Source organism: Lycium ferocissimum, chromosome 8 (genome assembly GCF_029784015.1).
Source record: "Lycium ferocissimum isolate CSIRO_LF1 chromosome 8, AGI_CSIRO_Lferr_CH_V1, whole genome shotgun sequence".
NCBI lineage: Eukaryota > Viridiplantae > Streptophyta > Magnoliopsida > Solanales > Solanaceae > Lycium > Lycium ferocissimum.
Genome location: NC_081349.1, coordinates 23,280,277 through 23,299,175, shown reverse-complemented (window position 1 = coordinate 23,299,175; position 18,899 = coordinate 23,280,277). Strand labels below are relative to the sequence as shown.

Here is an 18,899-nt window from a genome sequence, read left to right as displayed (position 1 = left end):
TTAATATAACATTATAGTTTGTACTCCGTATCTAAAACTTTATTATATTAGTGTTTACTACGAATACAAAGTTTGCACCTTTTTTTTTGACATTATTTTTTTGTTAATATGGGGTTCACTTTTTTTTTTTTTTTTATATTGCTTGATTTTGTTAATATGGGTCCACTTTTTTTTACCGTGAGTTTGGAGATGGTGGGTTCCAATTTTTTTTTTTTTTTTTATATTGCTTGATGTTGTTTAGTATGGGGTCCATCCTTTATGGGGTGCACTTTTTTTTTTTTAGACATTATTAGTTTGCACTATTTTTATGCATATAATATATATACATATACTATATTCAAAACACGATTAATATAACATTGTAGTTTGTGCTCCGTATCTAAAACTTTATTATATTAGTGTTTGTTACGAATACAAAGTCTGCACCTTTTTTTTTTTTTTTTTTAATATGGGGTTCACTTTTTTTTTTTTTATTGCTTGATTTTGTTAATATGGGGTCCACTTTATTTTTTCCCATGAGTTTGGAAATGGTGAGTTCTACTTTTTCTTCTTCCTTTTTTTTTATTGCTCGGTGTTATTTAGTATGGGGCCCACCCCCCCTTTTTTTTTTTTTAAGGGACAACGGACGACGAAGCATTATATAGTTTCTTCTTCTTTTTTTTATTTTTATTTTTTATATTGCTTGGTGTTGTTTAGTATGGGGCCCACCCTTTTGGACATTATTAGTTTGCACTATTTTTATGCATATAATATATATATATATATATATATATACATACATATACATACTATGTTCAAAACACGATTAATATAACATTGTAGTTTGTCTTTCCGTATCTAAAACTTTATTATATTAGTGTTTGCTACGAATACAAAGTCTGTACTTTTTTTTTTTTGACATTGTTTGTTTTTTTAATATGGGATTCACTTTTTTTTTTTTTTATATTGCTTGATTTTGTCAATATGGGATACTATGTTCAAAACACGATTAATATAACATTGTAATTTGTGCTCCGTATCTAAAACTTTATTATATTAGTGTTTGCTACGAATACAAAGTCGGCACTTTTTTTTTTTTGACATTGTTTGTATTTTTAATATGGGATTCACTTTTTTTTTATATTGCTTGATTTTGTTAATATGGGGTCCACTTTTTTTTTTCTCGTGAGTCTGGAGATGGTGGGTTCCACTTTTTTTACTTTTTTTTTTTTTTTTAATATTGGTTGGTGTTTTTTTTTTATTTTTTAATATTGGTTGGTGTTTAATATAGGAACCACACTTTTTTTTTTTTTTTTTTTTTTTTTTAGTGCTTAACGGACGACGAAGCATGGGTCATGGGTTGAGACCCATGCTTCTATATAGTAGTAATCTTTGGTTGGTGTTTTTTTTTTATTTTTTAATATTGGTTGGTGTTTTTTTTTTATTTTTTAATATTGGTTGGTGTTTAATATAGGGACCACACTACTTTTTTTTTTTTTTTTTTTTTTTTTAGTGCTTAACGGACGACGAAGCATGGGTTGAGACCCATGCTTCTATATAGTAGTAATTACTTCACTTTTATTAGAGCTGGTCAGTCCTAAGGTGATTTTTTTTCCCATCCATCTAAACTTTAATAAACAGAGTTCAACTCGTTTATTTCTTCTTAATCCAAATTTACCATATTCTTTATTTCTCAAAGTAGAAGTGGAAGAGTAGTAGTGACAACATTTTTAAAATTTCTTTGACTCTCATTATTTCTATATTTAAATAAAACTTTATTTTGATGAAGAATAATATCACCTGATTCTGTTAGTACATTATCTTCAAGATTTAAAAATTTATTGATTGTACTCTCAGAAACATAATAGCAAATAAAGTTACTTGACATTAGTGTTTGCAGAAGGTAACAAATACTTTGTGAAATAGTTGAGATGCACGGAAATAATTGAGATTCACAAAAGTTAGACCAAATAATGTACCCAAGAAAAGCTACTACAAGATAACCCTCACAAGTAGGGGTAAGGTCCGATTACACACTACCTTTTCCAAACCCCGCTTGTGAAATTACACTGTGTTTGTTGTTATTGTTGTTGTATACATTTGGGGGTGTGGGATTGGAAGAGGATTATAAGGTTTTTTTCTTATATATATTTTTCATCAAGAAGAGGATTACAAGGTGACGAATCACAACTCCAACAAAGTAGAAGTTCAAATAGTCAACCAATTCCAACAAAGTAGAAGTTCAAATAGTCAACCAATTGGTGTACCATGATTAGAACTTTTCGGCCAATGAAATAACAATCTACCCAGAAAAAAGCAAAATATTAACATAGCATAGCCAATATTGAGAAAGAAACTGCCACCCTTAACGAACACAACTACAAAACAATGCTTACACGATTGCCAGTTTAATACTGATACCATCTCAGTTGGCAAATAGGAGGGTACCTACTCGATTTACATGTACAGCTATTTCAGTAACACGAACAACACCCTTTCATATTTATATCGAACAAAAAAGTGCTTCTGCCTTGAATATGAGGGTTGAGCTATATTACATGGGGCAAAATACAAAAAATATATAAAACAAACAGCTATATAGCAGTTTCCCCTTCTCTTTTCAGCAGCTCCTGAAAAACACAGGACAAAATAATTTAGAACATACTTCAACATGTTCTAAGTTCTAAGAATGGGTGTGTTTGGTACAGACAAAAATGTTTTTCTAAAGATCAAGTGATTTTCTTACCTGTTTTCTGGTGCTTGGTAAGCAAGCTGAAAATATTGTCCCAAAAGCATTTTTATATAATCTAGCCAAATACTATGGGGGTCAGGGGGTGGTGGGGGTGGAGTATGTTGGAGGGTTGGGAGGAGACAATTAGTATGGAATGCCGCTTATAGAACTTGTTTTTCCCACTTCCAATCGGGAAGCTATTTTCCTCTTAAGGAACTTGTTTTCCTAGAGAAAATATTTACCAAAAGTTTTAACCAACCAAATGTCCAAACATGGAAACTGAATAACTCCATACCAAACACACCCCATATATCAGCTTCTAATGTCATACTGCATAAGTAGAGCTTGTCAACTATTGGCTAAATATCATGAGAGAAACAAGTTATCGCGTACCAATTTGGTAGCAGCAACAGACTGCTGCTGCCTTTCCTTCTTCTCGCGCTGGCATTCTGCACACCAGCTGGAGAAGTCTTTCTGGTACTTCCTTAGCTCTCTAAAGACAGAACTGTAAGGGAAGATAACAATCGTTAGGCATTCAACAATTCTAGTAGACGAGAATGAAAAGTAAGACATCTTGTTATCTGCTCCGATTGAGTGGCAGCAGAAATATGTTCACATAGGGATTTTATTGACAAGTGAAACAAATTTATTCAGCTGGAACACAAATGAGCAATCGAAGTACATGTATGTATGACCAATCACTATCAATGGATAATGAAAAGTTCAGAGATTTAGATAATGGAGCCTATTTTAACAAAGTTTCTGTAAACATGCTAAACCATGCTCGTCCAAGTTTACTCATGCCAACTTCAGCATGGAACCTATATTTAGGTGCCTCAAGAATTTAAGCCTCAATCCTTCTCAGGCTTATGAGATAGTATTATCCCTTTTGCCTACAGTCAGTTTACACTGCTTCTCATATCGTTGAATGTTGATACACACGACTTCTTATTTTTTTTGACGGGGTCAATTGATACATAAGCTTCTTCTCAATACTTGTAGAACTGGTGCAAGAAATTAAATGGAAGACATCAGGATGTCTGCATCAAGGAGGACTGTTTAAAAGAGAAAGAAGAGGAGGCCATAGTGTTAAGCATCAATATTGCATACTCAAACAATTAGAGAGCACTTTGTCAGCTTAACACTTCCAATTGAACATAATGCAGCAATAACAGGATAATTCCAATAACAATTTTTCCCTGATCACATTTGGAGCAAACTCTCTAGTGAAAAAACCAAAATAGAATACCTTCTGCACCACAACAGCAAGTTGATCCTCTGCCCTGATGTAGTTGCTCTAGCACCATGCCGATGGCGACCACGATGTAGCACTGCACGCCCCGCAACATGGGCATAATCGAAGATCTCCTGTTATGATATTACAGATCCAATAGTGGATGTGTCATAGAGTTGATGATTACTACTATAACACACATATAAGGTGAAGCTGGCAACTTTTTTCATTATTTACATCATATGTAGACTACAAGTATCAGCGGATACACTTGGTGATCAAGCAAACACAGTGTGTATTCATTATCCTTTTTTTTTTTTTTTTTTTGAAAATGTAACATTGGATATTCATTATCCTTTATTATTAATGGAAAGATAAAACAAGGCAAATTTGCACTTCAAAGTAAATTGTCAATAAAAGGTCCCACCAATTGGATGCCAGTACAAGGGAGTGTGTCTTTTGTATGTTTGGCGTAAAGGGGACATACCATATACTCTACATAGTTGGAAGATTCTTTTTTTCTCCAGAAGTTTATTGTTAATCCATACTGTATGTTGACACCAACCTGGTGGATATCGTTGGAGTCATTTTGACTTATAAAAAAAGAATCCTTTTTCCATTCCGAACCATGATCAACAAGATGGTCATCCAATTTGAGTTAGTTATCCGGAAAAAAAAAAACCCAGTTTTTTGGCAAGTACAATCAACAGTAAGCTTTTCTCTCAGAAAAGCTATTATTCGTTGCTAGTAACCAAGTTGTTAACAGTAAAAACACTTTGACAAGCACGAGACAATGGAACATCTTTTGTAAATAAAAGATAGTGGAAACATGACTTCCTATCAGAATATAGAGATTCCACATGCAGAATTACTCAACTCCAACAATGGACTAATAATTACCTCTGGTTGTGTTTCAGTATTTACATGCTTCTCACACCGCACTCCACGGAAGAACAGCTCTCCACCAGAGAATTGCTTACCCAAGCACACATTTAAAGTCACTTCTGAATCATCGACATGGAAACCTGAAGAATAAGCTGTTTAGAAGCAAGGCAGTAACTCAAAGAACCAAACAAGTTTTGCGGCACTCAAGCAATAACCTGCACTGTGTAACTACTAAACAGAATCAACAACTCACCCAAGTCAACGTCTCTATCCATCCCATACTCGACAACAAAACCGTGATGGGAATCAAGTGTGGAACCACCAACGTCAGTAAAGAAAACTGCACAGAAAATTCAAAGTAGAAGATTAAAAGAGATCCAGGTAATCTTCTGAATAACCCCCTCTTTCCTTTCTTTGCTGCATCCTAGTAAAAATATACAAGTTCTTACCTCTTGAAATGGGACGAATGAAATCTTCCATCAACTTCTCCAGCATGGTTTCCAGGCCAAAGTCATCAAGAACGGCACCAAATTTGTTCATCGTATTGGGACGCATTATTCTGAATTTTGTCTCACGGACCCACCTCTCAAAGTTTTCTACCTAAGCAATCACAACCTGATAAGAAAACAGAAAAGCTAAACTACAAAGAAGAAGTAGATTGCATGCAAATAGCAGCAGCAAGACAGTTAATACCTCAGCCAACAACATCTCACAAAATCGTGGTTGAAGCATTTCGAATGTTAAAACTCCAGGAGAGGGTTCAGACATTATGTTCCTGTAACTTTCCTCTGTGTTCTCACTAATTGCCTTGAGAAATGAGGGCACAAAGAAGTTTGCAGCATGCATCGTATATAATTCCCTGTGTAGAGGCTGGAATAAAAGGCAAGCTAATTAGAAAAGAAGATGATCAACCCTGATTCAACAAAGATCAATGAGTGTTACATTCCTAATTCAAAAGCATTTCTCTCGAGAGAATATACAAGCAAAGTTATGTATACTTTTTTACCTTACTTTAATAGACTTAACATAAAAAAGCATAAAAATTGATTCTGTCATTTACAACCATCATTGAAATATTAACCGCAAAGCTTCACCAAAACGTAAATACCTGATAGTTTGATATAATCTTCTGTCTGTATTCTCTATGTTTCTGGACCTGTTAAAGCAGAGGAGATTAAAAAATATAGTACTGATAGAGATTTAGAATGTGTGAGAGAGAGAGAGAGAGTGCGAGCTTCACAAATAGCAGGAAAAAATATTGGAAAGCAAGGACAGTCAGAGAAGACTATGTCAGCAGACAACAATCCAAATAATTCTCGTTATCAGTTCCTTTTAACCAAATTTTGGTTGTTCGTATATTCATTTGTTCGCGAATCACATGAATTATTAAATCATTTGCCTATTGCAAAAAGCAAAACGCTGTACTCGGGTCACATGAATTATTAAATCATTTGCCTATTGCAAAATAGCAAAAGTCAAACAAGCGTTTTGGGTGTTCGCATGTTCATCGTATTGGGACGCATCATTTGCATATTGAAAAAGCAAAAAGCTATGTCAAAAACCTCCCTTTATTATTTTTATAGCACTAACTAACAAAGGATTTTCATGTAAGCAAATAAAAAACAAGCACTAGATAACCGCAATCCACATTAAGAAATACTATACCTAGAAGCTACAGCAACTTGCATAAAGGCAATATACATGCAAAATTCTGCAATACATAGCCCACATTCTTTTCTAGTTTCTAGTTTTTCCATTTTCAGCTTCTCAGCAAACTATCACAGCTCAATTCACAGACCCACATTCTAACATAATATATGCACTAATCAAACAGTGGAAAACAAGGTAAAAGACATGCAAAATTTTGCAATAAATGCGCAAAATTCTTCCAGCTTCAAAGTTTTCCACTTTCAGCTTCTCAACATTCTATCACAGCTCAATTCACACACATTCTAAAACAATATATACACGCTAATCAAAATGTGAAGCAAAACAAGGTAGCCAAATACATGCAAAATTTTGCAACGCACAGCCAATTTTCAATAATATACAGCCCAACATAAAATATTACGCCAAGTAGCCCAATGTACAATATAATACAACATTATACCTGGGGAATGCATTATATATAACGTATCAACCTTGTACAAAAGTTTATAATAGTGTATAAAAGGTGTTTATACACAAATATGGGCTAAAACGGGTAACAAACTCAAGGTATGGGCTAAAAGCCTGTAAATGTTTTCTCCCAGTAGACATAGAACGTAATTTTCCCAATTTTTTTCCATTTTCAGCTTCTCAGAATTCTATCGCAGCTCAATTCACACACATTCTAACATAATAAACACACTAATCAAAATAGCAGCAAAACAAGGTCTCCAAATACATGCAAAACGCAAAATGCAGAGTAGAAAATGCTATAATTACACGAGTGCGTTTGCCTTCAGGGAAATATAGACACTAATCAAAAGAGCAGGAAAACAGGGTTAATACATGCAAAAAAATTCCGGCTTCTTAATTTTTCCATTTGCAGCTTCTCAGCATTATATCACAGCTCAAATTCATACATTCTAACATAGTATATACAACACTAACCAAAATGGGCAAAAAAAAAAAAAAAAAACAAGGAAGCCAAATTCATGCAAAATTTTACAATACATAGCCCAAAAACTTTCCAACTTCTAATTTATCCACTTTTGGCTTCTCTTTATTCTATCACAGCTCAATTCACAGCGCCACAAATTGCACAAAAGCAAAATACATAATCAACTTGCACAAAGGCAAAATACATGCAAAAATTTGCAATACAAAGCCCAAAATTTTTCCAGCTTCAAAATTTTCCATTTTCAGCTTCTCACAATTCTATAACAGCTCAATTCACAGCCCGACATTCTAACATAATTTATACACTAATGAAACAGTGCAGAAAACAAGGTAAAATACATGCAAAATTCTTCCAGCTTCAAACTGTTCCATTTTCAGCTTCTCAGCATTCTATCACAGCTCAATTCATACACATTCTAGCATAATATATACACACTAATCAAAATGTGCAGAAAAACAAGGAAGCCGACAAGCAAAACGCAAAATGCAGAATTGAAAATGAGTAACTTATTCTATCACAGCTCAATTCAGAGCCCGATATCATAACTTAATTTATGCACTAATCGAACAGTGCAGAAAAAACAAGTAAAATACGTGTAGAATTTTTCCAGATTCTATTTTTTTTTTCTTTTTCATTTTCAGCTTCTCACCACACATTCTAACATAATATATACACACTAATCAAAATACGCTGAAAAAACAAGGAAGCCAACATGCAAAATGCAAATCACAACTCAATCACACACACTCTAACATAATATATACACTAATCAAACAGTGCAGAAACAATAGGTAAAATACATGCAAAATTTTCCATTTTCAGCTTCTCAGCATTCTATATCAGCTCAATTCAGGCCCAAAATTCTAACATAACACATATACTAATCAAAACGTGCATAAAAAATCATGCAAAATGCAAAATTGGAAATCAATTCACAAACATTCTACCATAATTTATACACTAATCAAAGAGTGCAGGAAAAAACAAGGTAAAATACATGCAAAAATTCTATCACAGCTCAATTCACACACATAACACAGTCTAACATAATATATACACTAATCAAACAGCGCAGAAAAACAAGATAATTACATGCAAAATTTGTCCGACTTCATAAATTTTCCATTTTCAGCTTAAATCACAGCTCAAATCACACACATTCTAACATAAACATACACATTAATCAAAATGCGCAGAAAAAAAAAAATGAAACCGATATGCAAAACGCAAATGCAGCAAAATTCAAAATGCTATATAGCTTATGCGAGGTCTGTCAATTCACAGCCCGACATTCTACCATAATTTATACACCAATCAAACAGTGCAGAAAACAAGGCAAAATACAACAACAAGCCCAGTATAATCCCACCATGTGGGGTCTGGAAACAAAACAAGGCAAAATACATGCAAAAAATTTCCAGCTTCTAACTTTTTCCATTTTCAGCTTATCAGTATCCTATCACAGCTCAATTCACATCTCCACATTAAACATAATATATACACAGACACTATCAAACAGTGAAAAACAAGGTAAAATACATGCTAAATTTTGCAATACACAGCACAAAATTCTTCCATTTTCAGCTTCTCAGCATTCTATCACAGCTCAATTCATACACATTGTAACATAATATATACACACTAATCAAAAATGCACAGAAAAAACAAGGAAGAGGCATTTTGCAACATATACACTAATCAAACAGTACAAAAAAAAAAAAAAAAAAGAAGGTAAAATACATGCAAAATTTTGCAATACACAGCGCAAAATTCTTCCATTTTCAGCTTCTCGGCATTCTATCGCAGCTCAATTCACACACATTCTAACATAATATATATACACACTAATCAAAATGCGCAGAAAAAACAAGGAAGCCGACATAAACATATTATTGTTATTTAACGGAAAAGGCTCAAATATGCCATCGAACTATCGGAAATGGCTCATTTATGCCACTCGTCAATAGTTTGGCTCATTTATGCCATCACCGTTACAAAATGGCTCATCCATGCCATCGCCGTTACCAAAATGGCTCATTCATGCCATTTTTCATTAATGTCGGTTTTACAATACCAGATATGACACGTGGCCTCCAATTAGAGGTCAAAGTTTTTTAATTAAACCAGCCCAACTTTTAATCCCAAATTAAATAAAAAATCCGACACATACATGGAAAAATGGCATGGATGAGCCATTTTGTAACAGCGATGGCATAAATGAGCCAAACTATTGACGAGTGGCATAAATAAGCCATTTCCAATAGTTCGATGGCATATTTGAGCCTTTTCCGTTTAATATATAGTGACATGGCCGAATATATAAATAGCCCCTTAAACTTATCATTAACCGCCAATTAAATATTTTAGTTATTTTGGTGACCATATAAACACTTCATTTTTCATTTAATTGTGTTAAAAATTGGGATATGTGATTGGTTAAAGCATGTTATATAGACCCACATTCTAACATAATATATACACTAATCAAACAGTGAAAAACAAGGTAAAATACATGCAAATTTTCCAATACACAGAGCAAAATTTGTCCGCCTTCTTAATTTTCCATTTTCAGCTTCTCCGCATTCTATCACAGCTCTTCTTCTTTTTTTTTTTTTTTTTTTTTTTTTTTTTTTTTTTTTTTTTTTTTAAAAAAGAAGAAAAATAGGTTGCAGGATGGAGCTACCATAAAAGGGCAAGGTAAATGATAAAATAGAATTATCAGATAATCAAAATGAGAATAAAAGATAAGGTAACGACACGATAACACCACCAAATCGGTCGTTGCATAATCAAAATGAGAATAAAAGATAAGGTAACGACACGATAACACCACCAAATCGGTCGTTGCATAAAATGGGACTTTTCGTCGTTACGTAACGATGGATCTAACGATACGAATACATTAAAATTAAAGTAACAATCAAAACAAACATTATATTTAAACTAACAACACAACACAATACAATACAATAGGTAACAAACATCCAAACAAGCTGTAAGTTTCTAACATAATGTATCAAACTAATCAAATTGTGCATAAAAATGCAAAACACAAAATTGAAAAAATGCTATAAAACTTACACGTGTCCTTTCGCCTTCAGGAAAATAACGAAGCAAAATTTCACGCATATACTTCACTTTCTGGTCACGTGATGAGTTAAGAAAAGCAGGTGGAAGATAACGTTCAAGTGAACTAAACAACAATGGACTGAAATCCAATTGAAGATCTTCATAATTATCCGATTTGTGATCAACGCTAGGGTTTAATCTCAATCTATGAGATGCGAAATTAGGGTAAACGACACCGTTTGATGATCCGTTTCGATTATTCACATTTCCGTTTCCATTAGGGTTTGTTGATTGACCTTCTGTTTGAGACATTGCTTTAGATTCACAATTTTGTGAAATTTGTCAATGTTATGGGATCATTATATATATCAGATGAAAATTAGGGTTTTTTTTCTCTTCAGTTGGATTTGTTGAGGGTGATGAGGATGATGAAAGATCTTTTTTAGGGTTTGGATGGGTCAAATTGACTGTTACTTCTTTTCTTTTTTCCTTTTCTGACCCTTTTTTTTTTTTTTAACTCCCTTGGGTTAAATTATTGTAGGATTAATAATTATCTCAAATTATTTATCATTTTGAAAGTTCAAGATAAAATTAATTATTTTTTTAATTATTTTGAAAGAAATAAATAAGAATAAAATGGTTTATAAAACCCTCATAAATAAGGGCAAAATAGTGACGTGGCAAGTTGGGAAAAGCAGGTGGAAGATAACTTTGAGTAAGCTAAACAACAATGAACTGAAATCCAATTGAAGATCTTCGTAATTATCCGATTTGTGATCAACACTAGGGTTTAATCGCAACCTGTGAGATGCGAAATTAGGGTTAGTCACGTGACAAGTTGGGAAAAGCGGGTGGAAGATAACGTTTGAGTAAGCTTGTTATATCCCGCATTTTGAACAACGGGACAATCCGAGTTAATTACGATAAGTTAGGGACAAGACTATTCCGGGGTACGAAGTAGAGACTTCTGTTTGTTTTAAAGGTATAAGTGTGTATGACTTTATTGGCATGGAAATACTAAGGAAACATTTGGGGTCAAATTCTATTTTTGGAAAGTAGATATTTCATGAAAAAAAAAGAAAAAAAAAAATAACAAGGGGGCCATGTGGCCGGCCACCTTGATGTGGGCCAAGGCCACATGGAGCCTTATACATGGGTATTAAAAGATGACTTAGTCATCTTGTTCATCACTTTCATTACTAGAAAAATCAAGAAACTTGGAGAAAAAAAGGGGGCAAGGCATTCGGCCACAGCTTGCAAATTCAAGACCAAGATTTAGCCATCAAAAAATTTATTTCTTCTAGCAAAACAACTAATTGAAGGGTCCTTATTAACGTGGTGTTGTTGTTGGAGGCAATAACCTATTCGTTTTCTTCATTCACCACCCTAGCTAGATTGTAAAGTTGAAGAGAAAAGATCTTGGGGTGCCCGAGACTTGAGGTTTGGGTTAGCTAGAGAGCGGACGAGGTATGTAAAGCCTAAACTTTCTTTCTTTTGGCATGTCTTAGTTGTAAATAGGCTATGACACGAGCCTCGAGAAAACTCTACTCTTACGATCCGGGCATGTCTACGACCTTTGTTCGCCTCTTAATGTCGACATTCTTAATGTAGTAACATTAGGGTCCCTATGTCTTTGGTAAGATTGGATTTCAAAGCTTTTATAAGGATTTTGCCTTTAAAAGAATTCTACGTCTAAAAATGGCCGTAACTTTCGTAGACAAAACCGGATCGTCTCGATATGCCCGTAGGAGATTCTGTAGCGTTTGATGATCCGTTTCGATTATTCACATTTCCGTTTCCATTAGGGTTTGTTGATTGACCTTCTGTTTGAGACATTGCTTTAGATTCACAATTTTGTGAAATTTGTCAATGTTATGGGATCATTATATATATCAGATGAAAATTAGGGTTTTTTTTCTCTTCAGTTGGATTTGTTGAGGGTGATGAGGATGATGAAAGATCTTTCTTAGGGTTTGGATGGGTCAAATTGACTGTTATTTTTTTTTCCCTTTTTTTCCCTTTTTATTTTATTTTTTACTCCCTTGTCTTATATTATTGTCGGGATTAATAACTATCTCAAATTATTTATCATTTTAAAAGTTCAAGACAAAATTAATTTTTTTTATTATTTTAAAAGAAATAAATAAGAATAAGAGTCTGTTTGGATGGACTTAAAAAAAGCAGCTTATAAGCTGCTTTAGATAAGTTAAGCCAAACAAACCCAATTAATTTTTTAGGCTTATTTTAAGCACAAATTGGCTTTAAGCTGGCCAGCCAAACACTAAAAAAAAACTGAAAACAACTTATAGGCAACTTATAAGCCAATCCAAACGGGCTCTAAAATGGTTGTTAAAACCCTCATAAATAAGGGCAAAATAGTGACGTGGCAAGTCGGGAAAAGCGGGTGGAAGATAACTTTGAGTAAGCTACGACAATGGACTGAAATCCAATTGAAGATCTTCATAATTATCTGATTTGTGATCAACACTAGGGTTTGATCGCAACCTGTGAGATGCGAAATTAGGGTTAGTCACATGACAAGTTGGGAAAAGCGGGTGGAAGATAATGTTTGAGTAAGCTAAATAATTATGGACTGAAATCCAATTGAAGATCTTCATAATTATCCGATTTATGATCAACTCTAGGGTTTAATCTCAACCCGCGAGATGCAAAATTAGGATAAACGACACCGTTTGATGATCCGTTTCAATTATTCACATTTCCGTTGCTATTAGGGTTTGTTGATTGACCTTCTATTTGAGACATTGCTTTAGATCCACAATTTTGTGAATTTTGAATTGTGAATTTATGGGATCATTATATGTATTAGATGTAGATTAGGGTTTTGTTTTTGTTCAATTTGATTTGTTGATGGTAATGAGGATGATGAAGATCTTTTTTAGGGTTTGGATCGGTCAAATTGACTGTTGCTTTTTTTTTTTTTGACCTTTTCTATTTTATTTGTTACTCCATCGTCTCAAATTATTGTCAGGATTAATAAATGTCTCAAATTATTTATCATTTTGAAAGTTCAGGACAAAATTGATTATATTTTTAATTATTCTGATAGAAATAAATAAGAACAAAACAATAAAAAAAAAAACTCATAAATAAGGGCAAAATAGTCACGTGACAAATTGGAAAAAGCGGGTGGAAGATAACTTTGAGTATGCTAAACAAGAAAGGGCTGAAATCCAGTTGAAGATCTTCATAATTATCCGATTTATGATTACACTAAGGTTTAATCTCAACCTGTGAGATGCGAAATTAGGGTAAACAACACCGTTTGATGATCAGGTTCGAGTATTCACATTTCCGTTGCTACTAGGGTTTGTTGATTGACCTTATGTTTGAGACATTGCTTTAGATCCACAATTTTGTGAATTTTGAATTGTGAATGTTTTGGGATCATTATATATCAGATGGAGATTAGGGTTTCGCTTTTGTTTAGTTTGATTTGTTGACGGTGATGAGGATGATGAAGATCTTTTTAGGGTTTGGATGGGTCAAATTGATTGTTGACTTTTTTTTTTTTTTTTTGAATTTTTTGACCTTTTTGTTTTATTTTTTTACTCCCTTATCTCAAATTATTGTCATGATTAATAATTATCTCAAGTTATTTATCATTTTGAAAGTTCAAGACAAAATTGATTATTTTTTTAATTATTGTGAAAGAAATAAATAAGAACAGAATAGTTTTAAAAACCCTCATAAATAAGGGCAAAATAGTCACGTGACAAGTTGAGAAAAACTGGTGGAAGATGGTGGAAGATAATGTTCGAGTAAGCTAAACAATAATGGACTGAAATCTAATTGAAGATCTTCATAATTATCCGATTTATGATCAACATTAGGGTTTAATCTCAACCTATGAGATGCGAAATTAGGGTAAACGATACCATTTGATACATTTTGATTACATGTCTGTTGTTTGTAGGGTTTGTTGATTGACCATCCCTTTGCTCGATCCATTGTTGTTGTTGCTACCTCATTTTGAGACATTGCTTTAGATCCACAATTTTGATTTTTAATTTTGTTGTTTGGGAAAAAAGGAAGAATTTTGAACATTATGGGATCATTATATGAGATGGAGATTAGGGTTTGTTTTTCTTTTTTAGTACGAGTTGGTGATGAGAATGAAGATCTTTTCTAGGGTTTGGATGGGTTGAACTGACTTATTATTATAAAAAAAATATTTTTTTTTTATTTTTACACCTTTTTATTTTATTTTTTCATTTATTAGGCAAAAACATTATTTTTCGAAAATTGTTAGATTTGCCTTTGTAGTCTTAAATAAACTTATATTTGTCATTCGTTACATTCTTTTGATATATTTGCTCTTACCATCCAACTTTAAGCACATGTTTACTTCTGAACTATTAATTCCCTTTATCCTCACTTTATTATCCTACATGGCGCCAACAATTTTTCTCGTAATTTAATCTGTTTAATGCCTAAATTATTTTAATCCGTTCGAACCCTTTAAACTCGAACGAATTTATAAAATAATTTCTGGTCACGTGATGAGTTGAGAAAAACGGGCAGAAGATAACATTCGAGTGAGCTAAACAATGATGGATTGAAATCCAATTGAAAGTTCTCATAGTTATCCGATTTATGATCACCAGTAGGGTTCAGTCGCAACCTATGAGACGCGAACAAAGTTAAACGACACCGTTTGAGACATTGCTTTAAATCCACAATTTTGCGAATTTTGGGATAAATAAAAGGATTGTGAATATTATGGGATCATTATAACAGATTGAGATTAGGATTTTTTTCTTCGGTTGGATTTGTTGACGGTGATGAAGATCTTTTTTAGGATTTGGATGGGTCAAATTGACTGTCGACCTTTTCTTTTTCTTTTTCTATATATATTTTTTTTTAAAGAAAACTTTCTTTGACCTTTCATTTTTTCTTATTTCAATTAAGTCTCCATTCGTCGCCTTGTTTTATCATATAAGATATTCTGCATCGCACGAATATATATATATATATATATATATATATATATATATATATATATATATTTTTTTTTTATTTTTTTTTTTTTTTATTTTTTTAAAGCAAAATACATAAATAAGCAAAAGGCATATGTGATTTATCATGTCTGAGTGTTTGCCAGATACATATATGTTAAAAGATTCTATTCCATCTTTGGTTCAATTTGAAGTGTTTACAACAACAACATGCTCCGTATAATATAGTGTTCATGTAGACAATTTATATTTTTATTACTTAGTGAATATCAACATCGGCTAAATATATAGTTTTTGAAAACGTATTATTAATAGTCAAATAGATATGTTAATCATTCTAGAAATTCAATAGATACGATCCAATTTTCATTTAGTAGTATCAAAGTGGAGGTATATGTGTTTGATATATACTAATTAGCTACGCGTTTAGATATAATATTTACTCTAATAAAGATTTAAATGGATCATATATATATGGTTGTTTGTGTGTAATTCACTTATGTAGTAGATGATTTAATACATAAAATTTTAGCTTATACAAAGAAGATTAAACTAGCCGTTCTTATAAGTGTAATGTTTATGGTTATAATTTAATATGAAATTGGACAAGTTACATCAACTAATTGTATACATAGCTTATACATGCAAGTTTTGTGAATTTTGAATTGTGAATTTGATTATTTATCATTTTAAAAGTTCAAGACAAATTTGATTTATATTTTTAATTATTCTGATAGAAATTAAATAAGAACGAAACAGTCTAAAAAACTCTCATAAATAAGGGCAAAATAGTCACGTGACAAGTTGGGAAAAGCAGGTGGAAGATAACTTTGAGTAAGCTAAACAATAATGGGCTGAAATTCAATTGAAGATCTTCATAATTATCCGATTTATGATCAACACTAGGGTTTTATCTCAACCTATGAGATGCGAAATTAGGGTAAACGACATTGTTTGATGATCCGTTTCGATTATTCACATTTTCGTTGCTATTAGGGTATGTTGATTGACCTTCTATTTGAGACATTGCTTTCGATCCACAATTTTGTGAATTTTGAATTGTGAATGTTATGGGGTTTGTTTTTCTTTTCCTAGAAGTTGGATTTGTTGATGGTGATGAGGATGAAGATCTTTTCTAGGGTTTGGATGGGTCGAACCGACTTATTTTTATGACTTTTTTTACAAAAATTACACCTTTTTATTTTATTTTTTATTTATTAGGCAAAATACATTATTTTTCGAAAAATGTCATATTTGCCTTTGTAGTCTTAAAATAAAGTTATATTTGTCATTCGTTACACTCTTTTGATATATTTGCTCTGACCATCCAACTTTAAGCACATGTTTACTTCTGAACTATTAATTCCCTTTATCCTCACTTTATTATCCTACGTGGCGCTGATATTTTTTCCTCCTAATTTAATCTATTTAATGCCTAAATTATTGTCATCAGTTCGAGCCGTTTAAATTGAACGAATTTATAAAATAATTTATGGTCACATGATCAGTTGAGAAAAAAGAGCAAAAGATAACATTCGAGTGAGCTAAACAATAATAGACTGAAATCCAATTGAAGATAATCCTTTTATTTATCCCAAAATTTTCAAAATTGTGGATCTAATGCAATGTCTCAAACGGTGTCGTTTACCTTTGTTAGCATCTCAAAAGAGATATTGATTTTTTTGAAGTGCCCATATTAAATTCTGCAAACGTGAAGGCTTATTTTGTAGTTGCAGTAAGCTTTAAGAGGTATTTTCTTATAATTTCATGTTTGAATTTAAATTAGTTATTATAGTCGAGCCCTACGCTGCGTAAATTCGGATATAATCGAGCTTCAATATGGATACTGAATACCGAGTGAGAAAAAACAAACATTATAAGATTGCAGTAGGTTACTGTCCTGATTAATCTTTGATAATTTCTTTACTTTTAAGGTTCTAACCCGATAGAGAGATCTAAACCATTCACGGTCTGAATAATAACTATTTTGGTGCTTTAGTTTGGTAGCTCTAGCTACTATTTTTTTTTTTTAATTAAGACCCCGTTTGGTCGTGATTTGAAATCATGATGTGAAATCGATAATTTGAAATTAAAGTTTTGTTTGAACATGCAATTTGTATTTTTCAAATTAGTATTTTTCTCATCTCAGAAACCTGAAAACCCCACAAGTTATGAAGATCATCAAAACTTCCCCAACTCTTATTCAATCTTACCAAATGAGCAAATCATAATTCATAATGAAGCTAATACACTGCCAAAATGTCTTTCTAAAAAATAAAAAATTTATTGATCGAACTTTAGTTCAATAAAAAGTAAAATTGAACATGAGTTGTAGTGTAACTACTCCTTAATATAATCCTTTCACATGGTACGAATAATCTCTCACGTTGAGCATGCATTTTCAATCAGATGACCGAAAAGACGAATCGACATTGTTACTTTAAGTCCAAGTTTTACATTTAAAAAATATATTTACCAACTTATGAATATTTTTACATAAACTTATGAGTCAAGTTTTACAATTTAAAAATTGAAATCATGTCTTTTTGGAGAATTTTGAATTTGAAATCGATAAGAAGTTGAAATTTTATGCAAATTTCATGGCCAAATGCTGATTTGAAAATATGAGTCGCATGGTCAGATGCCTAGTAATTCACTAGAAAAATTGATACTCTATAGTAGGCGTTTGGCCATAGAAACAAAAAAAAAATCACTTTTTTGAAGTTAGAGTTGGGTTGGAGTTGTGTTTGGCCATAGTTTTTGTAAATAATATTTGGTTGTTGAAATGCACTTTTCCTAAAAAACATGAATTATGATTTATACCCCCAATTTTTAAAATCTAGCAAAATCAACAAAGCAATTAATAAATATAACCAGTGCGAGAAATATAGCAATTATACTTGAGATCAACTTATGGAGTGCTCAAAACTGATGATTTCTTTCCATCAAAAGGCTGCAACTGGGAGGCTTACTTGTCACACTATATATAACATCTCTAAATATGATTTTGTTGCAAAATTTCCACTTGCTTCTTTTCTTTTAGAGGTTTTTTAGCACATGATGTTCAATGTTGTTGGAGTGGAGAGCAACATAAGATGCCTCTGACCAGTGAAAAAAGTTATATGAACTTTTAGGGTAAAAATTGAGTAACATTAAAACTTTTGAGGTAAAAATTGAAAACAAAAAAATAAAAGTAAAGGTCCAAAAGAGAAAATGGATAAAGCGAAAAAAGTAAAAAAATAAGGTTTTGATTGTTTTTACAAATTCCAAATACAACTTTAAATTATATTTGAAATTTTTATGGCCAAACATCATAAGTGAAAAAATATTTCGGAAAAAAGTGAATAATTCTCATGGCCAAACGGGTATGATTCAAATCCGAGACTTCAAATTTCAAATCACCCGACCCGACCCGTT

At 32.4% G+C, this 18,899-nt stretch overlaps 1 protein-coding gene across 1 annotated transcript; it reads right to left on the bottom strand.

The window, feature by feature from the left end:
• Positions 1 to 2,323: 2,323 nt before the first annotated feature.
• On the bottom strand, positions 2,324 to 10,963 carry LOC132067606 (2-oxoglutarate and iron-dependent oxygenase domain-containing protein CP2-like). The gene is made up of 9 exons (XM_059460881.1): positions 10,516 to 10,963; positions 5,938 to 5,985; positions 5,523 to 5,699; positions 5,279 to 5,429; positions 5,083 to 5,169; positions 4,845 to 4,969; positions 3,960 to 4,078; positions 3,104 to 3,215; positions 2,324 to 2,609 (listed from the first exon to the last, which is right to left on the bottom strand). Exons 1-9 carry the CDS (start codon positions 10,813 to 10,815, stop codon positions 2,574 to 2,576), a joined length of 1,155 nt encoding a protein of 384 aa, XP_059316864.1. The 5' UTR covers positions 10,816 to 10,963; the 3' UTR covers positions 2,324 to 2,573.
• Between the last annotated feature and the right edge of the window lie 7,936 nt (positions 10,964 to 18,899).

What these genes read in the sequence shown, in the direction of transcription:
- LOC132067606 (XM_059460881.1), bottom strand. Translation starts at nt 10,815, where the DNA reads ATGTCTCAAACAGAAGGTCAATCAACAAACCCTAATGGAAACGGAAAT. An exon ending in GGATAGAGACGTTGACTTGG is followed by an intron (nt 4,970 to 5,082) that starts GTGAGTTGTTGA and finishes CTTATTCTTCAG; the next exon opens with GTTTCCATGTCGATGATTCA. An exon ending in TTGCTGTTGTGGTGCAGAAG is followed by an intron (nt 3,216 to 3,959) that starts GTATTCTATTTT and finishes CTTCCCTTACAG; the next exon opens with TTCTGTCTTTAGAGAGCTAA.